At 37.6% G+C, this 24,094-nt stretch overlaps 1 protein-coding gene across 11 annotated transcripts in view; it reads left to right on the top strand.

Annotated features, from left to right (window-relative positions):
- Window positions 1-24,094, top strand: part of MAST4 (microtubule associated serine/threonine kinase family member 4) — a gene marked incomplete at its 5' end in the record, with an annotated part of 570,488 nt that overhangs the window by 299,012 nt on the left and 247,382 nt on the right. For 6 of the 11 annotated variants that reach the window (XM_081294779.1, XM_081294781.1, XM_081294772.1 and 3 more), the window contains 2 exons: window positions 8,901-8,932; window positions 23,171-23,206. The exons of 1 other annotated variant lie outside the window; for it this stretch is intronic. In XM_081294779.1, the coding sequence (XP_081150905.1) occupies window positions 8,901-8,932; window positions 23,171-23,206 (68 nt within the window). The remainder of the gene's footprint in view (window positions 1-8,900; window positions 8,933-23,170; window positions 23,207-24,094) is intronic. 4 more of the 11 variants (XM_081294782.1, XM_081294780.1, XM_081294778.1 and 1 more) reach the window with 1 other exon arrangement.

The following is a 24,094-nucleotide window of genomic DNA, read 5'->3' as shown; positions in this document are numbered from 1 at the left end:
AGAGTGATCCTTTTAACAAGTGTGGATTGGGCCATCTGATTCTCCTGTTTAAATGTTCTGTGAGTGCCTATTCCTATAGGATGTGGGCACACTATCCCCACAAACCATCCATGATCTGACCCTGTCCCTGCCTTCGTATTCCTTTCCTATTTGTTGTCTTTCTGCTGTGTCTTGGCCATACTGAGCTCCCTCAGAGCTGTGTCTGCTACCTGATGTCATCCATTTCCTCTTCTGCAGTGGCTCTTTCCTCACCTATTCTCAGGCTGTCTGGCCTACTCCCAGACATTGCTGGAGAAAGAGTAAACACAAGTATTGTGTCACTCAGGAACTTTTCAATCCCCAGGAACAGAGAACACCAGTTAAACTGGTTTAAACAACAAAGAGACTTGATTGGCTCATGAATCCCTGAAGTCCAGATATCTGCTAGGCAAGGCTGGATCCATTGTTTCAAAGGTATCATCCAAAATCCCATTTCTCCCTGTCCTCCTCTGCCACCTTATTGCCTGTCCTTGTGGCTGCCATTAGCTTCCTGGGGTTAATGCTGACCAAGAAAATGAGCTTTGTCATTAGCTTAACTTAATCCGCGCTTAGTCTGGAGGTTGGGAACAGTGTCAGTTGCACCAGCATTGCTAATCACACATAACAGAGAATATCTTAGAGCCAGAAATATCCTGACCCTCCTCAAAGACAACTGATCATCCCCACACCCTCAGTATTAGTGCATACTTTGAAAAGACCTCTATTCCAGGCCTTTTCACACTGCATTTTACAGCGAGTAAAGCCCTTTATCCCCAGTGCCTGGCCCAGCACCTGCCATGTCAACCTTTACTAAAAGGTGTGTGATTGAATAAAGGAAACCCATTTTGCTTGCTTTAATCCCCAAATGTGCCCTTGCTTTCACCCTTGGAAGAAGACTTTTGTCCTCTGTGTTGCTGAAACTACAGAACTCCAAGTGAATTGCTTTGTTTTACTTAGCCCTTCTTTAAAAGAAGCAAAGATACCTGTTTCCACCTGCACCTGTCTTCCTCTTTAGGGGAAAAGCAGTCCTTTTCTTTTGGTTGTTGTTAGTAGGATCAATGCCAACCCTCCCTGTTTGTGTAATTCCAACTCCTTCTCTCCTTACCACTGTGTCCCACTTGGTATGGTTTGGATATGGTTTGAGTGCAGTCACCCAAAGGATTGTGTGTTGTTAACTTGGTCCTCCATGTGGCAGTGTTGGGATGTAGTGGAACCTTTAAGAGATAGGACCTAGTCGGAGGTAATTAGGGGACATCGTTCTCCAAAGGGATTAGGTAGTTCTTGCAGGACCCCAGTTCCTGTAAGAGTACATTGTTATGAAAAGAGCAAGCCTAGCCCAGAATCCCTCTGGCTTCCTGTCTCTCCATTTGATCTCCCAGGACGTCCTGCCACTATTGTGTCCCCATCTACCTGTGGAGCCCTAAGCAGAATCTGAACAAGGATGGGGCTGCCTCACTTGACTTTCAGCCTTCAAAAGTGTGAGCTAAATAAACCTCTTTTATTTATTAGTTACTTAGCCTCAGGTATTTGTTATAGCAATGGAAAGTGGACTAATACCCCATCCTCTGGTATTTTTTACAGTATAGCAGGTAAATACGGAGCTGGATGATGTAGGCTCAAGTTTTGATTCCATCATCTCATGGCTTTGTGCCTCTGATCTATCGTTATTCTCCTCTGGGTTTTCCCTAGAAATGCTGAGCATCCTATCCAGGCAGCTAGGTGATTCCGAGAATTTCATTGACTCTCTTAACAACAAGCTCTTACAAAACCAAAATAGATGTCTATGTTGTGACTCAGAAACTTTGTCTGTGTGAAGGATTTATGAGACCAGTGTCAAAGTCATGAGAACAATAGCTATTTATTTGAGTTCATGGCTGAACAAACCCTCATGGAAAGAAGAATGATATTTGTTTCTCTGTTTTTCAAGAAAATGGGTATGTAGCTTTAATTAAGTAAAATTTATATAAAAGCTCAGCAAACATTTTGTGTGAACCTTTTATGGTTTATTTTGTTTTGCTTTATTAGCACAAATCAATATCTTAGAGTCTTTAATGAAAATAGATACAAAAATAGAATGAAATAAAATCTGCACAAAGTGGGAGATTTAGGATTCTTCACTCACCTCACATTTCCCCTAGGGATTTTGCTGGCGTGTTACAGGTTGAATGGTTTGAATGTTTCAGTATCTCTATAGAGAGCTCTCTACAGATTTTCCAGCTTTGCTTTACTGGGAATTTATGTGCTTTATGGGCTGCTTATTGGATTTTTCAAAAGTTGTTGAAAGCTTTCTGCTCTGATTCAGAACCAAGCTTGCATATAAGATCCGCTTCATTGGTATGAACTTCTGTACTTTGCTCTGTCTTCACAAGTGAGTCTCAGAAGCAGAGACCAGAAAAATATGGTCCCAGGCATTTCTTTAGGGACCTCCAGGCTGTATGAGCTACCCTGCTCCCAATGATGCTATCATAACGACAGGAGTACTTTTCCTTACCTCACAGCACTCCTCACTTGCAGAGGAAATGACTAAGAACCTCAAACTTCACTACCATAATGACAGCCTAGAAAATTAATATTCTGTAAAAAAAAAATCCAAAGGTTTATGCAAATTAATAGTCCTTAGAGAGATTTAATATTGCTACCCTCTAATAAGCAACTTATGCAAACAAACTCTTTCTCTAGATCTCTAGGGGTGGTGCTCAGGCAATGACATTTTAAAAAGCTCCCTGAGTGACATTAATATGTAGGCAGGTTTTAGAATCACTCCTTTAGCTGAATTAGCCAGTGTTCAGAACAACTGCTTGAGCTCAATTATCTCATCTCCTCTTGTTTTCTCTCCCCTGTTAGCTTTCACCCATTCAGGTCGTAGTGCATAATCTTACACCTACTGATAGCTCTTCTAATTCACATTGTGTGTGTAGTTTTTCCATCTAGGTTTTAGATGCATTTTATGTTGGTTTCTTTCCCTTTACATGTCCCCAATAGAGCCTGATACACTGACTTGCACATCTCAGCCCTTGGAGTGCTCTCCCTAAATTAATAGTTTGTTGGTTCAGAGCGCCTGTGCTGACCCTTGGTGAGAGGGTGGAGCAGCCAGGAACTGAGGGAAGATGATTATGGGGACATGCAGCAAGTTTTCATCTACTGGTTTGTGAACAGTGGTGAGGAGATTGTACATGCTGGACATTGCCATTCTGTTTGTTTTCAGGGTTTTTGTGGGAGGAAGTGGGGAGGCAAGTTGCCCAACTTTCAGATCTCCTTCCCTTTTTTGGAGGGGCTCCCAGAGCATGGGTTTTGGTCATCTTGGTCCTGCTTCCCATTGTCCTAGGAGGGGAGCCAGGATACTGTTTGCATGCCTGTTCGGCAGCTGGGACAGGGGCCCAGGTGGGATAGTGCCCATACTCACAGGGACCTGCAGGGAGCCACAGGTAATGAGGTGGGGACAGTCAGAGGTGCTACCTGGAAGGAAAGATCCACTGGAGTGTGCCCCTTTAGTGTGTCCTAACTGGGCTGTTTTCTGGATGTAGCCGTGTTTTCTGCCTTTCATTCTCTGATTCTTGACTTTTTCTGACAGCATAGCCAGCCATCATGTCACCTTCAAGAGTGTTGGCATCTGTCCCCATGATAGGTTTTATGCTTGTCAACTTCCTTCAGTTTCCCTTGTTTTGAAGGACTCCGCGTTTGGCAATGTGGAGCACCGCCCTCCCATTGCTTCAGTGGTGACTCCTTTTTCTATCTCTTCTCTTCTTCTCATTGCTTTCCATGCCGGCTTAGATGATGGTGACTGCGAAATCTCTCTCCAGTCCTGACCTCTTTCCTGAACCCAGATTGGTGGGTCCAATTGCCTATTTGGAAGTTTCTACTTTACATTCTTGTATAGATGGACTTCTTGAATGTCACATGTCCAAGCAAATCTCTTCTTCCCTCAGACTTCATCTACTTAGGTGAGAAATCTTTGACTCCTCCATGCTTTTTCTTCCATGCTCCGTTCCAGTTCTTTTGTAAATTCTGTGAAAGCATAACTAAAAATCTGACTGCTTCTCACCATCTTCACTGCTGGTCTGAACCACAATCGTTTCTCACCTAGATTATTTCTATAGCCTCCCCAAAGTTGTTATTAAATATTGCCTTAAAGTAAGCTTATCGTCTTTAGATATTTATCTCTTCCATTTTCCATCCAGTTCTAGCCTTTTTTCTCCCTCTCTCCCCCCATTTTTAATAGACTCTTTAAAAAAGTTTTGAAGCTATAGACAGTGGTGCAAACCTGCAATTCCAGTGAATTGGGAGGCTGAAGCAGGAAAATTGCAAGTTCAAGGCCAGCCTCAGCAACTTAGCAAGTCTCTAAGCAACTTAGTGAGACCCTGTCTCAAAAAAAAGAGCAATAATTTTAGATTCATGGAAAAACTGTAGGATAGCTTGCCTAATGTTAACACCTTACATAGCCTTAATATATTTATCAAAACTATGAAATTAACATCGGCACATGACTAAACAATTTACTACAGACTTTTCTTACCAGGTGTTCCTCTAATGTTCTTTTTCTGATCCAGAACCCAGCATTGCATTTAGTTTTCTTATCTCCTTACAGTCCTTTGATCTGTGTCTGTTTTCTCATTTTTGCTTTTTTTCTTCACACCCTTGACAGTTTTAGGGGTATTGGTTGGATATTTTGTACATGACCCTCCACTGGGGTTTGCCTGATGCTTTTTCATGGTTAGAATAGAGTTATGGGGTTTTAGGGAGAATAGTTCAGGATGAAATGTCTTCTCATCGTATATCAAGGTGTACCTAGTGTCAGCCTGACAGCTATGGTGATGCTAATGTAATCACCTGGTCCAGGTAGTGTCTGCAGTGTCTCTGCCATGGTTATTGTTCCCTTTCCATACTCTGTTCTATGGAGGTAAGTCACTAAGTCCCTTGTTACTCCCAGGCCGTAAAGAATTAAGCTTCATCATTGGAAGGGGGGACTTATGTACATATACTATTTGGACTCCTGCAATTCTTTATCTTTTAAAGCATACAAAGTTTAAAAAAAATGATATTCTCTAAACACTTATAGCATTTATGTGTAAAATAATATACATGTTGTTTTATTTGTATATGTATAGCTATTAAATACATACAGTATTTTTAAATGTCTGCTGTGAAAATGACTTGGAAATATAAAACTTTATAGTTTTTCTCTGCTGTCTTAATGAATGAAACAAAAATATTTCTTAAGGATGGCTAAGAAAAGGATCAGAATCATTTGGTTCCTCTTGTCATCTTGGACCCTCTGTGAATTCTCTTCCTGGATTTCAGGAAACCTTTGGTATGTGTGTGTGTGTGTGTGTGTGTGTGTGTGTGTGTGTGTGTGTATATATATATATATATTTTTTTTTAAGGCAGGGTCTCTCTCTTGTTGCCAGGATGGCTTTGAATTCCTGGGGTCAAGAGGTCCTTCTGCCTCATCTCCCCTGTGCTGGGACACAGGTGTATGCCAACATGCCCATCTGTCCTCAGTCAGGGGAGCTCTAGAAAACCCCAGAATTCTCAGACAATGTTGATTTTACTTCACCTTTATTTTCAATGTAAATATTTGTTAACACTTTTAGAAAGAAGGCAAAGGAAATACTATTAGGCAAATAATGATTAACAGTAACTCTAGAAAACACTAAAAGTCAGTGAGTAATCGATATCAGTGAAAATAACTTAAAAATTTTTAATCTTAAATGTTAAGAATGTATTTAATCTAGTGATAACCTAATAATTAGCATATTGTTTGGTTCAGATAAATTCTTCTTGTCCCTTTTTCCCTCACTTTTCTTGTCACCTTCAATTCTTGCCTGATACTAAATTCTGAATACATGTTCCACATAATCCAAACGCAAGCTTGAGTTTATGACTTGGACTCATATGGCATGTCTTATCTAATTATCCAAGTATGTGTTAGTGACTTTATCCTGACATTACTAAAATAAAATGAGGACACATACACAGAGTACTATAGGGGTTTGGCAGTAAAGTGCCTTGGTGCTGTTCATTTATGTCTGACCAGTGCAGATTTATCAGCATGCAGTCTCCATACATTAGGGCAGTCACTGCTCCCTGCTCCGCCTTCGATTGCTTAGCCCCCCTGGTATTTGCAGACTTTCGCAGCTACTGTTCACAAGGTCTTGGCCACGGCACATTCATTTCTCTCACTTTATTACCATCACATCTGATTCCAATTTGCTACCAAATTGAGTTTCCAGTCCTGAGCCTGACATTCAAGCCGTCAGGTGGATTAGCTCCTTCAGCTTGGTTAGCATGGTGGCTTCAGGTCAGTTGACACTGGCCTATTAAATGTCCTCTGCTCCTCATCTTGGAATCTCGGCTGCCGTCCCAGGGAGGAGCAGGGCTAGGTTACCACTGTAACCTTTCTCCTTGTTTAGAACTCATAATTCTAGAACTACTGGAAAGACTTCTGATTAAAAACAGAGTTGGTTTTTATCCGTTATCTTGCAGTTTCAGCAGCTTTTTCTTAAAGCGAAACAGTTTATGGTCGGGTCATTTGAGGGGATTTGATTGAGTGAACTACTTGAGTCATTCATTTGGCCCTGTCTCTCTTAGATCTTCCTAGTGATCTATTTGCATAGATAGTTGAAATCCCATCTGATTTATCATTTTTTTTTAAAGAGAGAGAGAGAGAGAGAGAGAGAGAGAGAGAGAGAGAGAGAGAATTTTTAATTTTTTTTTTTTTTTTTTTTTTTTTTAGTTCTCGGCGGACACAACATCTTTGTTGGTATGTGGTGCTGAGGATCGAACCCGGGCCACACGCATGCCAGGCGAGCGCGCTACCGCTTGAGCCACATCCCCAGCCCCTTTTTTCTTTTTTTTTTGTATTTTTTTTATTGGTTGTTCACAACATTACAAAGCTCTTGACATATCATATTTCATACATTAGATTCAAGTGGGTTATGAACTCCCAATTTTTACCCCAAATGCAGATTGCAGAATCACGTCAGTTACACATCCACAATTTTACATAATGCCCTATTAGTAACTGTTGTATTCTGATACCTTTCCTATCCTCTACTATCCCCCCTCCCCTTCCCTCACATCTTCTCTCTCTACCCCATCTACTGTAATTCATTTCTCTCCTTGTTTATTTTTATCATTTTTTTTCTTATTAATGATAATACTTCTGATGTCTTCTGTGCTGCTGTCTGATCATCTTATTGGATAGAGCAGTATTACCCTTTTGGACTCTAGGCCTTTTGCTATGTAGCAGCTCTCAGTTCCTTTTTAAAAGAAACAATACAGTGAGGAATTCCTTCTAGGGAGTTCTCTTTTTTTCAACCTGAATGTAAAACCAATTTCTAGTGACAGGCATAACCAAAGATACACATGTAAAAAATTACTCATTGGTTTTCGGTTTGCATTTCAGCTCCCAAAGAATACTGTCCTGGTCAGAAACTTTCCTCTTGTTATTAGGGCTTTGAGTAAATGCAGGTATATTTAGGTTTCAGAATCAAATTGCCAGGGTCAGCACATACTATAATTTTTTTGTGACTAATTCAAGGATTCAAGAAAAAAAGAAAAACCAAACAAGAAGAGCAAAAACTAAAACATCCTTCAACACTGCAACCCTTGAAAAGAAATTCTGAGCTAATTATTGATTGTTCTTTCTATTACTAAGCAGTGATGCAATTATCATAACTTGATTTGGAAACGTGTTTGCTGGTAAATAGGGAGGGCATCCTCTGCTTTGGTTGACTCTGATCAGATACTCTAAAGGCCACTCTGCAAGATGAGCTGGAGCAAATTTCACTTTTTAGAAATGATACCAAGGCTGCTGTCTGCAGCAAACATTTCAACATCCAATAAGATAAGGGACAGGAAAGGAGAGTTTGAAGTTAGGAGGGAAACATCTTTCAAATGATAATGCTCACCCTGGGAGGCAAAAAATAAATGACATTTATGGGAAAGAATAACCCAATTTGATCAAATCTTTGGGATTTGTAGGATACTTCATTTCACGTTCAAGTAGCCACATGACTCATTGCTTCCTGTTCTTTAATTAGGGTCAATATGTAATTGTTGGGTAGGAGTTTTTCTGAATCCCTGTCTATTTTTTTTTTTTTTTTTTTTTTTTAGTGAACTTGTTTGCTATGTTTGTTGGTTGGCTGGATGGTTTGTTGTTGTTGTTGTTTGGTTGGTTCTTTTCCAAAGCTCTGTGGTTAGGTAGATAATGATGCTAATTTGCGATAAGTGTGAGAACCTCCTTTTCAAACTCTGAAACCCTCTGGTAATTGTTGTGGCCATCTGGTTACATTTTAGAGGTTCATTAACCTACTTTTAAATATCTTAAGCAATAAATTACATTCATTGTGAGAAATAATACCAGAAGGAATCCTTTGACACCATCTTTTATTTTAAATAATGAAGTAAAATATTTGGTAAGCATCCTAATTTGCATGAATTTGTTTCTTTTGAGGACAAGGTAGTCTGATCTCATTGCCCTTTTCATTTCACCTTTGATTTAATTGTAATCTTTCAAAATTTCTCCTACTACTTTTATCTATTTTTCCTGTTCAGAGAAGTCCTTTTGTTCTTCAGATTTTCCTTATGCTCAATTACAGGGCCATACTACTCAACTTAGTATTTTGCTCTAGGAGAATTAATGTTTTTTGCCCTCCAGAACTCAGTTAAGCTGTGTTTATACCTTAAACACAGTGTGTAAAGAGAACAGTGTAAGGAGGGCTTCAGTATGCAATTACGGCATCAAAATCTTTTCAGTATAGAGAATGCCAAATCCAGGATGCCAAATGAAGGATGGTACATTTTATGTTTGTCTGGTTAAGATCCTGGTAGTCTAAGGTTAATGTAACATCTTCTATATGTGTTTTTCTTTTCTTTTGCAGAAGGAGCTGAGTCTTCCCCGAAGAGGAAGTCTGTAAGTAGTAGTTTTGTTTCCTTGTTTTCTTTCTGCATAATTTGTCACGTGTTTGTTCTCTGACTTTGTTAGACTTCAGTGGCAATTAGAAGATTAATGATAATCAACTGAGTTAAGAAAACAAAAACATGTAATTCATTTATAAAAGTCAAATAGTAATGATTTCACTGTAATTTCCAGATTTTTTTTCTTTTGGTATTATAAAACAAAATGTACATTTATTCTTGGGAAGATCTTACTTTTGAAAAAAATTCCATTGTACGACAGATAGTAGAAATTGATCTCAGAAATTAGTGCTCATCTGTGTGTTCTGGAAGTCTGTGATCATTTCTTATACACTTTATTTTATGCAGTTAGTTGTGTACTTTTGCTTGTGAATTGTTAAAGACATTACATCTGCTGAACTTTACTCTTAAATCTAGATCTTATTGAACTGATTCATGAAGTATTCTTGTATTAAAACAGAAGATTTATGAACCTTGACTTGGTTTCTTTATAAAGTGTCTCAACCCTTCATTTTTTAAGGCAAATAATATATTTGCATAAATCATAGCTTTTTCATTAGCAACTTGCTGAATGGAATTAATTGCATTTAATATGCTAATATGTTCAGGGTAGATTTGTTATTAACTAGTACTTACATAAGAACTGATCTAGAAGTATTTAAATTTGCTCTCTAATTTATATTGAAGAAGTTAGTGGAAGGGCAATTTCTTTTTAAAAAAATAGTGTAATCTTTAAGATAAAATTTCACAAATCTCTCTGTGGAAGATTAGAAAAATATATGGTGACTGTTGAAATAAGTGTGAGGATTGAAAGGTAGGATTCATCCTTTCTCCTAAATTTTGGAAATATTTAGCCTTTGTATCTTGGAACCCAACCTCATGAGCTGTATTATAATTTTTCTCCTCCTCCTCCTCCTCTGCCCCCTTATCCTCCTCCTCCTTTCTAAGTTTAAGCTTCCAGGTGGACACTGGATGATTATTCTTGGAAATTTTGCTTAGATAGATTGTCATTAGCTCCCAGCTTCCACTTCTGTGTACTATAGGACAATGGCCAAATAGGTTGCATTAGGAAATGCCCTTATACTTTTCTCTTTTGTATCATTATTAGGACTCTTTCCTCAACTTGCAAGAGTTCAAACTTTTGATGTTTCCCATCATAATGAGAAATCACAAATAAGAAAAATAGACTAAAACTACATGAACTATCTTTATAGGAAAAAAATCTTAATTTGTTTATACTTTTATTTAGGGCTTCAACACCTTAGATTTTTCTTCTATGCCAAATTTCAAAACTTCAGAACTTCAGACAAATTTTGCTAGCCTTTATAATAGATTGTGCTTAGTTCTATTAATAACTTTCCAATATTTTTAAATTTTTTTAACATTTACTTTTTAGTTATGGGTGGACACAATATATTTTATTTTTATGTGGTGCTGAGGATTGAACCCAGTGCCTCACACATGGTAGGCAAACACTCTACCTCTGAGCCACAACCTCAGCCCAATAACTTTCCAAAAATTTTTAGAAAGATTGTAGTATTTAGAAAATTGAATTCCTTATATCTTTTTAGAGCCATTTCTCGTTTTGTAGTTGTGTTAGTCTTAATTCTGTTAATATTAACTGATAGCCAAGAGTTGATTTGAAAATTTACAACAAAAAAGAAGATATTTAAATTTCTCTACTTGAGAATGGAATCTTTAATGAAAAAAAGGATAATGAGTGAAGTTTGTTGAAAGCCTATGCTTTAAGTACATAGCAAGGGAAAGAATTGTGTGGCATTTAAAATCCCCTCCCCAATAATTACCAATTGACTGTTCAGAGGACAGAATAAAAACACAGTGTATATGTCAAACTAAAGCTATCTTTTCCAGTAAGTTTTGTGAAAATACTTCCAAGTGAAGCAACTCCACAGTAAACATGCTATTTTGTATTTTCTATTGAATATAAATATTCTCCCCCAAATTAATGATGCCTTATATAGCTTTCTTTTCTGGAGCCCAAGGCCACTAGATGTTTTCAATGAACCCCACAGTGTCAGGAGTCACTCTTCCCATGCAAGGTTCTTTTAGGACTTTGAGAAAAAAAAATAGTTCTTAAAATAATTTTAGGAGTGATTTTAAAATAAATCTAATGAAGAAGGGCACAAGTGTATCTTTATCAGGTAACAATATTAGCCAACATCATGGTACCTGGTTATAAGTCCCTTTAACACTTTCTCAGCTTATTTACTGCCCAAATGCCTCCTGCACGAATAATTTCAAAATCTTACTATGCCTTCTCCCAGAAGGTGTTTTGGGGCTGCTGTTCTGTTGAGTCATGTTTAGCAATGAGCAACATCACAGTATAGTACAGCCCTCATTTGTTTTTAGATACATGGTGATGTCATTGAACTTGTCAGAGGATGTGTACCTTCAGAGAGGCTGGGCTTTTTGAAGGAGGTACCTTGTTTTGGTGATCTGCTTCCAATTTGTGTGTCTTGAAGGGTTGATATTTTTAAATAGCATTTGCATCATTACATAATTTGCAAGGTCTGTTAGATTTGTTGAAAACATTTGAGTATTGTTTAGCATACACTTAAAGATCATTTTTATGTCCACAATTATAGATAAACATATACTTAAAGCTTTCAAAAATAAAAGAACACAGAAAATATGCTTTTTATTATTGCTTAAAAGTATGAAAAAGCAACTTATAATCTGTCTAGAAAAATATAATCCAGATTCTTCCTAATTTTCAATTTACAGTCATTTTGAACGAAATAACTTGAAGGCTCTCTTGTCTTACATACATGTGAAAAGGTGGCAAAGGCGATTATTGCAACCTCCTTTTTTTTAATAGTAAAAGAAAGTAATGAAAAAGAAAATTCAAGGAACTGCTTTCAGGCCTGGTATGGCAAGTAACTTCAGATCAGTTTTCCCAGGCTTTCCAAATCCTCTCCATCTTTGGGCTCCAGACTTTTAACTCTGCCCTAAGGATCCTAGATTTTTTTGCTTTAATTTTTCCATTCAAAGAATTTCTCTTCACCACAGCTTTACACACACACACACACACACACACACACACACACACACACTTTAGTTGTAGTTGGACACAATACCTTTATTTTATTTATTTTTTATGTGGTGCTGAGGATTGAGCCCAGGGCCTCTCACATGCTAGGTGAGCATTCTTCTCCTGAGTCACAACCCCAGCCCTCACCAACGCTTTTGATCCCATATTCTTCCAGCATTTTTCCTCTCATTCTTCTTGGAGCTAAAGTTATCACACTCTTTGCTCCTCTCCTCCCAGCAACCTGTCAAAATCATGATAGAGCTATTCAAAGAAGTACTATACTACAGGTAAAAGGATTGTAGTGTCTGTATCAACAGATATGATTATCAAAAACACAATGAAAATTCCACAGGCAAGATAGCATTAGCATTGTAAAATTTAAAAAGATGCAGAAAAATATATTGTGTTGTTTGTAAGAACATTTATAGTAAAAGTGTAAAAACAGGCATGGAAAGCAAGTTTATAATAAAGGTTATTTACTAGTGCAGAAAAGGATTGAAATGGGAGTTGAGTGGCTCTACAGGGAGTTTTATGTATCATTGAAGTAATTGTGTGCACATGTGTATTTGTATATTTTATATTTTACCGTCTTTGTTTTTGTATTGAAATGTTTTATATAAACTACTCAGTGATATTATAAAAGTAGAATTCAAGCTGTTTTAGCCAAGTATTTACACAGATTTAAAAATTGATTTGAAGAAAAATTATATAAAAAAAATCTGCTTTGAATAAGAGAATATACCAAACCTGCATTTTGTTTCCTGAGGGTTTTTGGTTTGCTTTTGTCTCTTGCTGAACATCGGCCCCAACGAGTGCAATTTTATAACAATTGGAAGATCTGCTGCAGTAGCCACCTATTGGTTAATGGCAAAACATCACTGGAAAAAAAAAATATAAGGATAAATTCTGGTACTCTTGAAATGCCTCATTATAATACTAACTGCAGGTAGGGGAGGGGAGGCAATTGAGATAACTGCATATGTAATCATATAACATTTAGCTTCTGAACTGGATTTGTTGCTCTGGATTTTTAGCCTGACTTTGACTGTCTTTTGTACTCAGCAAGGAACCCACTATGTAACTTACCCTGTGTGGCTGTTTGTGTAATGGACACAAGACTGTATCTCCCACCACATGGGGAGCCTGGAGCAGTGATGGTGCTGTGCTTTTTCTGTCTAGCCTGCCCCTAAGCCTGCTCTGTGAAGAGAGACCATGATTCTATGGCTGTTTGGCAGATGCCAGGTTCTTTGTGGTTTATATTCAGTGTGGGACACAGAAACACCCTTGACATGATTTTGATGTTGTCAATAACTAATCTGAACAGTCTGTTTATATAAAAGTGCATTAGTATCATGGGTCTTTTATTGAGGTTTTCCCCATATTTAGAACTTAAGTCCTCAAATGACATTTCTAAGTGGAAAACTCTCTGGGAAGAGTTTTCGTTTAGGCAGAAAGGGAAAAAAAGAGTGGAAAAATGAAAAAAAAAAAAAAAGCCCAAGATATGACCTAATGGATGGCTAGAAACAAAACCAAGGTGTCCCTGGCAGCAGCTGCTTATTTTTAAAGGACTCCTTTGTGTCTGTTAATTGCCCAAATAAACAGCTCTCCAGGACAGAGACTGCTTCTTCTTTTTTGAATTCCCTAGAGTTTCTTGGTAGCTTTTATACCCCAGAGAGAGGAGCAGGAAATTGGTTATGCTAGCTCCCTCGTCTCCTCCCGTACTGCTTTTTAATGGTCTTACAGATTTCTCTACACAGAGAAGAAGGAAATTGTACTGTCTATTCTTAGCAATAGATTCTCCCTGTACTTAAAATGGTATTTCTTCTACCTTGTTTAATTATGAGCCTCAGTGCATTGTTTCTAGGTCTGTGATCTATAAAAGTTTCTGCGATTATTCATTTCTTTAGCGGAAGCAATGATTGACACTTAGGTGACTTCTTGGCCTTATGTTCTTTGGCCATATATACTTTAAAGATTCTTAATGGGTATCCAGCAGCAGGAACCCAAAGCAAAAGCACCTCATCATGTGCATAGCAGTCCTGGAAAAATATGTCTCTGCATGCTGAGGAATTGCTGGAAGTATTTAAATTACTGGAAACAAGATGAGTCTTGGCTCATCTTAATGTCTTGATCTAGCAACAATGCCAGCATCTTGTAACAGTATTCCTTTCAATAGTGTTTATGTTTCTTGTCTATTCACCTTTTTATCCATTATTTAGAAAGTGGTTGGTGTCCACTAGGGCTGGCCATGGAGAAAGTATGGTAGGTGTCCATATTGTCTATCATGTGGTAGGCCTGCTGGGAAGCCCATCTCACTTCCATAAAGGGGCTGTCGATCTTAATAATTGCACCTACTGCAGTGTCACACATCCCAGTGCCAGAAATCCATTTGCTTGGATCTTGAGGATGTTTTCCTTGGTACCTCACTGTAGCAACCATACCTTTGAGCACAGAGAAGACTGTTCATTAACGGGAGACTTCTGGTGTACTGTCCAGATACAAGGCTACCAGAGAGTAGAGTAGGTGTTGAGAACCATTGTGCTTCATGAATTATGAACTGATTTAACTCATTTCTAATTTTGCCTTTCTTGGATGGGTGTAAGAGTGTTTAGAGATGGGTAGAAAGATGAGAGTGATCAGCAGAGGGAGACAGTATTGTCAAAGAACGGTTAGGACCATAGAGAGAGGAACCTGGCAGTCAAAAGAAACTCTGGGTGGAGCTGAGCCTGTTGGACCTTTGAGACAGATTTGTTATATGGTAGATATACTGAATTGCTTGCATTAAATTAGAAAGTTTCTAAGGTTGAATTCCTTATTTTGAAGCTAGATAGGAAGATAGGAAGTAATCTTATATGTAATTGAAGAAGCTTGGGTTAATGTAATTGTGCATAGTTTTGTGTACTTAAAAAAAAAGTTCAATTCAGATATGGTATATTCAGAGCATAATGCCTTGACTGGCTATTTAGAAAAGTAGTTTGAGTAAAATGAGGTTATTTCCAAAATGTAAGGAGAGGAAATCACCTTGGTTTTACAACTGATGTGAAATAGATTTATGAGATTTTCAGTAAGGTGAAGGCAACATTTCCTGAGAGAGAGGGAAAGAGTTTAATTCAAGCAAAATAAAGGACATATAAGCCACATTTGGATAACTTTTAAAATAAATGTATTTTCTGCTTAGCGCTTTCTACCTTCCCACCCCCACAAATATTGAAGCAAGAATTCAAAATATGTATTCTCAAAGCCACAAGAAATCCAGTGTCATTTTGAATGTTAGAAACCCAAAAACAAAACGAAGAAAAAATTGAGTGTTGCATCTGAATTAGCATTTAAAGTGGCATGTTTATATAAAAAGAGAACGGTGTAATATATCCTGAGAGTAAAGAGAGGATTTCAGACTGGGAAGAATGTCAATTGCATTTATATATTCATGGAGTAGCCAGTTTGGTATTTGGCATGTATTTGCATCATTTCTTATCACACATGCACTTATCTTCTGTGAAATAGTGAGGAAGGAGATTTGGGAGATGGAAACAATGTAGGATTGATATTTTTACCTTTGAAAATAAGAGGAAGAACTAGTGGAGAGGGTTAGGTTACCCTAGGGGAGGTTTAGATTTTTTGAAATAGGTATGCATTTCAAAAAAACACTGAAGAGTGCAGATCCAAATCAATCTCTCTCTCTCTCTCTCTCTCTCTCTCTCTCTCTCTCTCTCTCTCTTTCTCTCTCTCTCTCTGTGTGTGTGTGTAAGAGATAGATAGAATGGGGGGGGGGCACTATGGATGCCCGTGTACTTTTAACTGATTCTCAAGATAAATCTAAAATGACACTTTCATTTGAGAACTACTGTTCTTAGGTGAGCTTCAGGAGGTTTGGAAGTGTTGGGGGTCCTAAAAACATGAAAGAAAATACCCATTTCATATTCACTAGGATAACTTTTTAGCAAGTCCAAATCCAGCAGGATTTGGGGGAAGGTTTTTCAGTGAGAAATTCTTTGTAGTAAGACCTATACAGAATTGCCCACTGGGACAGGTAAATATGTGTGTTTTCTCACTGAAAGCCACCTTCTCCAGTCTGCAAATCTGTAGAGAATCCCTGGGTAGCCGTCCAGAGTGTGGACTCAGGGCACACTGCCCAGTTTTGAATCCTCTCTCTGCCACTTAATCAAGTATGTGACTTCAAATGGTACTTAACTTCCATGTGTCCTGGTTTCCTCATTGGTAAAGTGAACATACTGTTATATTCAGGAATTGTTTAGAAGATCAATTAATATTTCTAACATGGTTATAATAGTGCCTGCATGCAGGAAACACCGTGTGTTTTGTTAAAACATATTAGGGATTATACCTTGTTCCTTCTTCCTCCAAATTCTGTCTTACTGAGTTAGACAAAAGACCACAGTGTAGACTGGGCAGTTTCTTTAACACCAGATCATTTGAATAGCTCTTACTAAGGGGCTATTCTGCTTTCCAAGGAGAGGTGTTAAAGGGGGAGTTGACTTCATATCCCTGGGTTAATCTTTCACTCTATCCTGTGATCATAAACCCTGATATAGAAGTTTCTACATGTGCAACAGAGACAGACCTATACATATTGTGGCTCTGTATCATCAGGATGTGGGGGAATGAAATCCCTGTGTTCAATGGCCCTTCTAGAATAATCGTTCACTTTTCAGCATAGTATATAGGTCACTTCTTGAAACTCTGTTTTAGAGCAGAAAAGTGTTGATGAGAATGATGTGGGGCATTATAGCTGTCCATATGGAATATTTCAATCATAGGATTATAGAACTAAAAGAAACCTTAGGAGAAATCTGATTTAAAATAGCTTTATTTGATAAATGAATAACTGAGAGCTCAGGATTTGGGACCTGCTTTGGTCAGATAGTGGACTGATTTTCAACCATGATGAGGATTTAGGGTTCCTGACCACCAGGGACTGGAGCAATGTTTCTTCTTCAGATCAATATGCTCCAGTCACAAACATGGGTGGCAATAAGGGGGTGTAGACATTTAGTTCTAGAAAGACATGAATTTTAGCAGTGACATCCATGGTATGGACCAAATAAAAGATAAGCTTCAGAAAGCATGTTTGACTTTACCATCCTTGTCACAATTTCTTTGAACTTTTTTGGAAAACAAGGCCAATTCTTAAAAGCTTCTACTTAGTGCATAGGAAAACCTTGAGTCACTCACCTACCACTGCCAGGAGCAAAGCATACCTCAGAATAATAAAGAGACTAGTGATGGGGGTACAATTGTCCCAGCTGCAGCAACTGGCAACCCCCAAATATATCCATCATCCAGTTAGACATGTGAGCAGCAGCTGAGTTCTGTATTGCCCTCTGTTTACCCACATTGCATGGTAGTAAGTTGGATGCTCCTTGGCCCTGACAGGAGAGGCAATTGTGTTTCTCTTAGTGTCCTTGGGTCCCTCTGTCACAACAACTCCTGGAACTTCAACACCCTTCTCTCTTACTTTTGGTGGTGGCAGACTGTCAGACCTAAGCAGCTGCAAAAGAAATTAATGTGTTTTAAGGTTACTCTTTTTTTTCTTTTCATTTTTTGCTTTACTGCAGTGGGAATCTTACCTTCTGAGGTTTTGGGGGTGTCATTTCTTTCATCCTAAAGACACATACATTGTCTTTTAACATGTTGTTTTGTAAAGTCTCCTTTTTTTGGATGAGGTCCAAAATGTTATATGTTGTAACATGAGACACGCCTGTGGAACATACCAATAACTCCATAATTCTTCCCTTCTCGGTGACCATCTGAGCTTTGCTTCACATCACACATCATCCAGAGAACTTTTGGCTCTCACCCCTAGGAGATGCTAGGCAGATAGTTCTTTCAACACAATTGTCTGAAAGGAAAAAAGAAATGACTAATTATAGTTTATGAATTTGATTTGTAGGTGGACATAAATGGGTGGCATGAATTTGACCTAGAAGGACATATTTTAATGTCTTTTTTAGAGTGAAGATTGTAATAATAAATTTATACATGTATGATATGGAGGGAAAGATCTTAAATGCCTGTGTTATAGAAATATGAAATATTTTTTTCAAGAAGTGTTTGGATATTTTAGAGATACTTACATGAAAATATTCTTACTTTATTAGAAACTATTAGTTTAGCATAACCTTTATGTTCTTTATTGTGAAGGAAAAAAAGTTACTTCTAACTTCCTGTGTGTCTTAGAGATGCATGGGATTAACCTAGTGGTGACATTAGCTCTGAGTGCCTTATTGTTCCTGGGTTTTCCTTGGCAGTCTGTCATTGTTATGGGCAGCAGTTATGGGCAGCGGTGGTTTGTGCTTTTACTTAGAGAAGTCAGCTTAGAGGCAGAGGTTATCTTTTTGATTTATTTTTTAAGAGACTGAAGAGGGCATTTGCTTTGGGGGTTGGCACCACGTGACTTCCACGTGTACCTGCTGCAGAAAAAGTGCTAATGTTTTTTTTTTGTGAGGGGAAGCTGGGACCTTCCCACTAGGCTAGACAGCAGGGCCACTGGAAGGAGAATTTTGTGTCTTTTCCCTGCTCCCTGGGGCCTTTCTGCCAATGTAGTAAACACTAGTATTTGTTTTGCATGGGGCACATGAATGAGTTCACCAGGGGTTTTGTAATTCAAGGTATCAAGCATAGTGTTTATTATCTTAACAAATCAAGAATCAATTATCTGCAAGAATAAGCAGAAGGTTTTTTTTTTATGTCTAGGGTAAATTAGTTTAAATGCTAAAAACAGTCCTTGTGGATTAAAGAAGCACCTAGAAGCAATGAGGTATGTTTTAAAAATGAACTTGACATTACATATTGAAATGAAATTAATAGATCAGTATACAGGTTTCATGTCTTAGGGGAACAATGGCAGCTTTTTTAGGTGTGCTTCCAAGGTATTAATTTGTATGTAAATGCAGTTGATTCTGATGGAATCACAGGGAAAATACTGTTGTCAAACATATGGATAAAAGCATATTACTTAATTATTATCTTTGAGAGTTCAGGCCACTTAGCTCATTCTTTTTTTTTTCCCCCTATTTACTTTTTTTTTTTTCCTTCTTAAAGAGATTGCCTGGAATCTTTAGGACCATGGCAAAGATGGTGATGGCTGTCTTTTCAAGTATTTGAAAGGAGGACTGAAGCAAAGATAGTTCAATGGGGTACTTCATAAGCCTCTGTCTAGTCTTCCACTCAGCACACACCATATCTACTGTTTAACATCACCTAGGCTGTACTCTGTTAACATCCCAAGAACTGTGAGATCTGTTTCTTTTAGCCCAGAGCAGAATATAACACAACAAAACAACTCGCCACCCCCACACAATGCTTCCTCTCATGGAATTCCATGTAGCATGAACCAATGTCCCAAGAGCACTATCACCTTCCCTGCTCTACCAGTTAACATTGCAGTTTTTTCCCTTTAAAAGCCAGTTTTATTGAGGCATCATTGGCATACAATAAACCATGCATAATTTGAAGTGCATAATTTGATATATTCTGACATGTATACACCTATAAAACTACCACCTCCAGCAAGATAATACATATTTTAAGTACATGTAATTTATGTTTATATATTATTATTTTATATTTATACATTATTGTTGTATAAATAATATGTTATACACATAGTGTATGTATGTATATTCATATATCTCCTATAAGTTTTCCTTCACCATGTACCCCAACCAAGCAACTACCAATGCCTGCCATCCCTAAAGGTTTGTATTTATTTAAATAAGTAATTGGAACAGTACCACCTCTATTTATTTTTATTTGTTTTTTGATCTGACTCCTTCCAATCGGCATCAGGTTCTTTTTACACTGGATTATTGTGGTTTAATGTAAGACTTGAAATTAATTTTTGTGGCATATGTTAACAATAATTCATTACTTTTTATTGCTATATTGAATGGTTGTGCTACAGTTTGTTCACTTGCTGATGGGCATTTGAGTTGCATATCCTTTTGGTCTTTATAAATAAATCTGGTTGATTTATAGGTTGAACTCTAATACAAAAATTTGAACTCCAAAATGCTCTGAAATCTGAAACACTTAAAAAGTTGCAAGAATTTTGGATAAGAGATGCCCAAGTCATGGAAATGATCTATCAATATTTTCTCCTGTCCTGTGGCTTGTGTTTTTATTCTCTTTGTAGGATCTGTTGAGAAACAAGAGTTTTTAATTTTGTTCTAATTTATTGACTTGTTCTTTAAATGCTTTGGTGTTAAGTCATCTTTGCATAATCCAAGGGTGCAAAGGCTTTCTCCTGTGTTTTCTTTCAGAAGTTTTAGAGTTTGCATTTAGACTAATGACTAATTATGAGTCATTTTTTGTATGTGGAGTGAAATATGGATCAAAATTCGTGTTTTTACATATAAGTATCTAATTGCCCAAGAACCAATTGTCGAACAAACTATCCTTTGCCCACTGAATTGCCCTGTATCTTTGTCAAAGCTCAGTGTCCCCATGTGTGTGCACCCACAGGCTTTCTATTCCATTTTGTTCTTTGTCTGTTTGTCCTTATACCATTGCCACGCTGCTTGGATTATTGTGGATTGATATAAGTCTTGATAATAGTAGTGAGGATCTTCTAACTTCCTACATCTTCCCCCCATTGTTTTCACTATAGTATGTTCTTTTACTTTAGAATCAGTTTTGTCAGCTAGTATAAAAAGCCTAGGGGGATGTTTTTTTTTTCTTTTTTTCTTTTTTGGAATTGCACTGAATTACAGATCAATTTGAGGAACTGTGAAGAGTTGATGAGTAATTCTGATGAAACTGTAGCCTAGAAATGGATTGGAGAGAATAGCGTGTCAGTGGCTACAGTATGGAGAGATGGGGACAGGACTGCCTCCACAGGGTACTTTTGGTGTAAATGAATAACCCACACTGGGGAGACCAATATGAGAAATGAGTGACCAGAAAGGAGTTCATTCTCTGTTAGAAAGCCCTCTCAGAAAAGCCTAAGGGAATGGTTGGGTGGGTGGTTGTAGAAGCAGCTCAGGGAATTATTTCTAGTTGGAATTTGAGAGAACTACCCACATTTCTTCTGGAAAGAACTGCAGTGGAGAACCTGGAATCAAAAAGTTAGTGGAGGAGGAAGGGAGACCAGGAGATGCTCAGGGGCTTGGGAGAAGGCCACTGCCTGAGGAGGTGGTTGTGCTGGGCTTGGAGAGTGTGGCATTAAACTCTAAGGACCAAATTATATAAAGCAATGAAGGCCTGTTGCACACTTGACCAGAATATTAATCTAGAGCAGTGGGTCTCAACTCAGGGTGATGTTGCTCTGAAAGGTGACATTTGACAATTTCTGGAGACATTTTATTTGGTGGAATTATTGGGGTGTTACAGGGTTTCTTTTCCATTTGGAAGATGCAGAGATACTGCTCACTACCCAATAACATACAGGGAACCTCTACTCCCACACCAACAAAGAATCATCTGCCCCAAATGTCAGTAATGCCAAAGTCCAAGGCCCTGGTCCAGAGAGGAAAGAGAAGAATCAAAGGTGGAATGAGAGTGAGTGTTCACTGGTTGTCTGAGATCACATAAGTGCACTGAGTCCCAGAGGAAAAAAAAAATGTTCTCTTGTGTAGTGATGGCAGAAAGTTACCTGGATGGCCAGGAATTGCTGTGAGACTCCCCTTTGGCAGTGTTTTTGGAAGATTCTTAAAACATGCTATTAAATAGAACTAGAATTCTTTTAACAAAAGAATACCTTGACTACAAATAAATGGAAGGAATTTGGAACGTCTGAGTTAGTTCACTTAAGAAGAGAATGAATGGCAATGTCCTTGGGGTTATCAACTAGTCTGCTTTTGATTACCAGTGATAGGAAACCTAACCCAAAGTGACTGGAAAAAAATAAAGGAAATTCACCAGCCAATATGACTTTTTACACCAGGCTTCATGTGTGGGGATTGATCCAGAAGGTCAGGGCTATCATAGAGGACCCTGGCTCTCCTTTCTCCCTCTGCAGGCTTCCTTCCATGGACATCTGACGGCAGTTCCCAAGGTTACTCTTTTTTCTTGTTCACTTTCACTGGGAGAGAATTTGTCTCTTTCTATTTTCATGGGTTTCTTGTTGATTGGACCATTTTAATTTCTTTGTCCAGCCATGAGCCTGGCAATGTTTATAATGTTACTCTCATTAGCTCAGGCCTCTGCTATCCAGCACAGTAGTCACTAGGCACATGTAGCTATTGAGCTCATGCAATATGACTAGTCTAAATTGAGATGGGAAAATAGAATGTGAAATATCTCATTAATAATCCTTATATTAATTTCATATTTAAATGATAATTTTGGATATATTGGGTTAGATAAAAAAATATAAAGACTATATTCGTCTGTTTCTTTTAAAAGTTCTTAAATGTGACTACCAGAAAATTTAAGACCATGTAAGTAACTTGGAATTATATTTCCTATGGAGAGCAGTAGTGTAAACCAATTAGGAATCCTTAGAAATGAAGTGTTGTCAATCCTACCTGAACATGTGGCTGATATACACTGGGGAGAGAGAAAATAGATACTGGGCAAGTTACCATAAATGAACACAGTCATGGTCGTGAGACTGTCATTACAAAGATTTGTTCATTTGCTACTGTTTTACTAAAGATGAATGTTTGGAAATTCTAGTACTCTACTTCCACTAATCCAAGCTGATTTTTTTAAATTTAGTTTGGAAAATTGTTTAATTAATCATTGTGCTTTTAGTAACTAGTGAACTAGCACAAAGTTACAGAGTGGAAGAAAAAGTCCCCATCCCTTTCAACCCCTGTGTCCATTCATCATCTTAGGTGGCCATTGTTCTGCTGGTCCGTGTCTTTCAGTTTCCTGCTCCATGTCCAGGCAACTGTGTCTGCACACATTGTCTTGTTGCAGTCATGGCTGCTGCCTGTCCTAACAAAAATGTTAAGCACTCACTCTTCAATTTGCTTTTTTGATTTTATCAATCTTCTAAGTCCCTAGATAGAGATTTATCCTATTAATTTTAATGATTATGTAATATTTTACATGATACATATATTACATTCCATGTTATTGTTTCTTTATTAATGGACATTCATATTATTTTCAGTACCTCCCTTTCCTCCCCATTTCCCACCCCACAACAAACAATGCTACAATCAACATCTTTGTACCTATATCCTTACGTGCTGGTCCTTTTTTTTCCTATAGGATAGATTCCCAGAAGTGGAATTGCTTGGTCAAACGGTATGTGTATTTTTAATTTTAATAGATATTGCTAGCTTACTTTACCCATAGGAATAGCAAATCACCTTCACACGTAAGAGTGCCCATTTCCTACATTCTCACCAGCACTGGATGCCACTGCCCTTTGTAATTCTTGCTAATCTTATTATCTCTAATGATTATTTTAATTTCCATCTCCTTTTCTATCACTAATGCTAAATATATTTTCAGTGGGTATTGTCTATGAATTTTCTCTCTTTTTCATTTCATGTTCATTTTAAAAGCCCATTTTTCCATTTTCAATTTCTAGGAACTCTTGTATTTTAGAAATATTAATTCTTTGTTGTATGATTGCAACTATATCTTTGTGGTTTTTATCTCTGGTTTGTAATCTTTTGCTAAATGAAACCTGTTAATTATTGTTTAATCAAGCACGTCTTCTTTTCCTGTATTGCTTCTGAGTTTTCTGTCGTGCTCAGGGTGGTACCATCTACCTCAAGGTCAGATAAACATTCTCTTAAGTTTTTTTCTCCAATTTTTAAAGAACATTCTGTTTTACTCTGATTTTAAGCTTCGTACATGATATGAGATAGGATTCTTTTTCTTTCCTAGATGGATAACCAGTTATTTAAGTCCTACTTGTTATATAAGAATCTTTATTTTTCCTGGGATTGAAATGTTACCCTGGTCTCATGTAAAGATGCCACATGTTATTGTATCTATTTCTGGATTGTCTATTCTCATCCCTATCTGTCTATTTCTGTTCCTACACCATTCTGTTTTGAATACGGTGGCTTTCTAGTGACTTGTCATGTCTGGTAAGTTCTCATTCACTACTCTTCTTTTCATACTTTACATGACTGTTTTTTGCCATTTATTTTTTATTTTCCATATTTTAGTTTAATTCTA

Source organism: Spermophilus citellus, assembly GCF_964194105.1.
Source record: "Spermophilus citellus genome assembly, chromosome: 1".
Lineage (NCBI taxonomy): Eukaryota > Metazoa > Chordata > Mammalia > Rodentia > Sciuridae > Spermophilus > Spermophilus citellus.
Note: the sequence above shows the minus strand (reverse complement) of the source record. Positions and strands in the feature narration are given on the sequence as shown.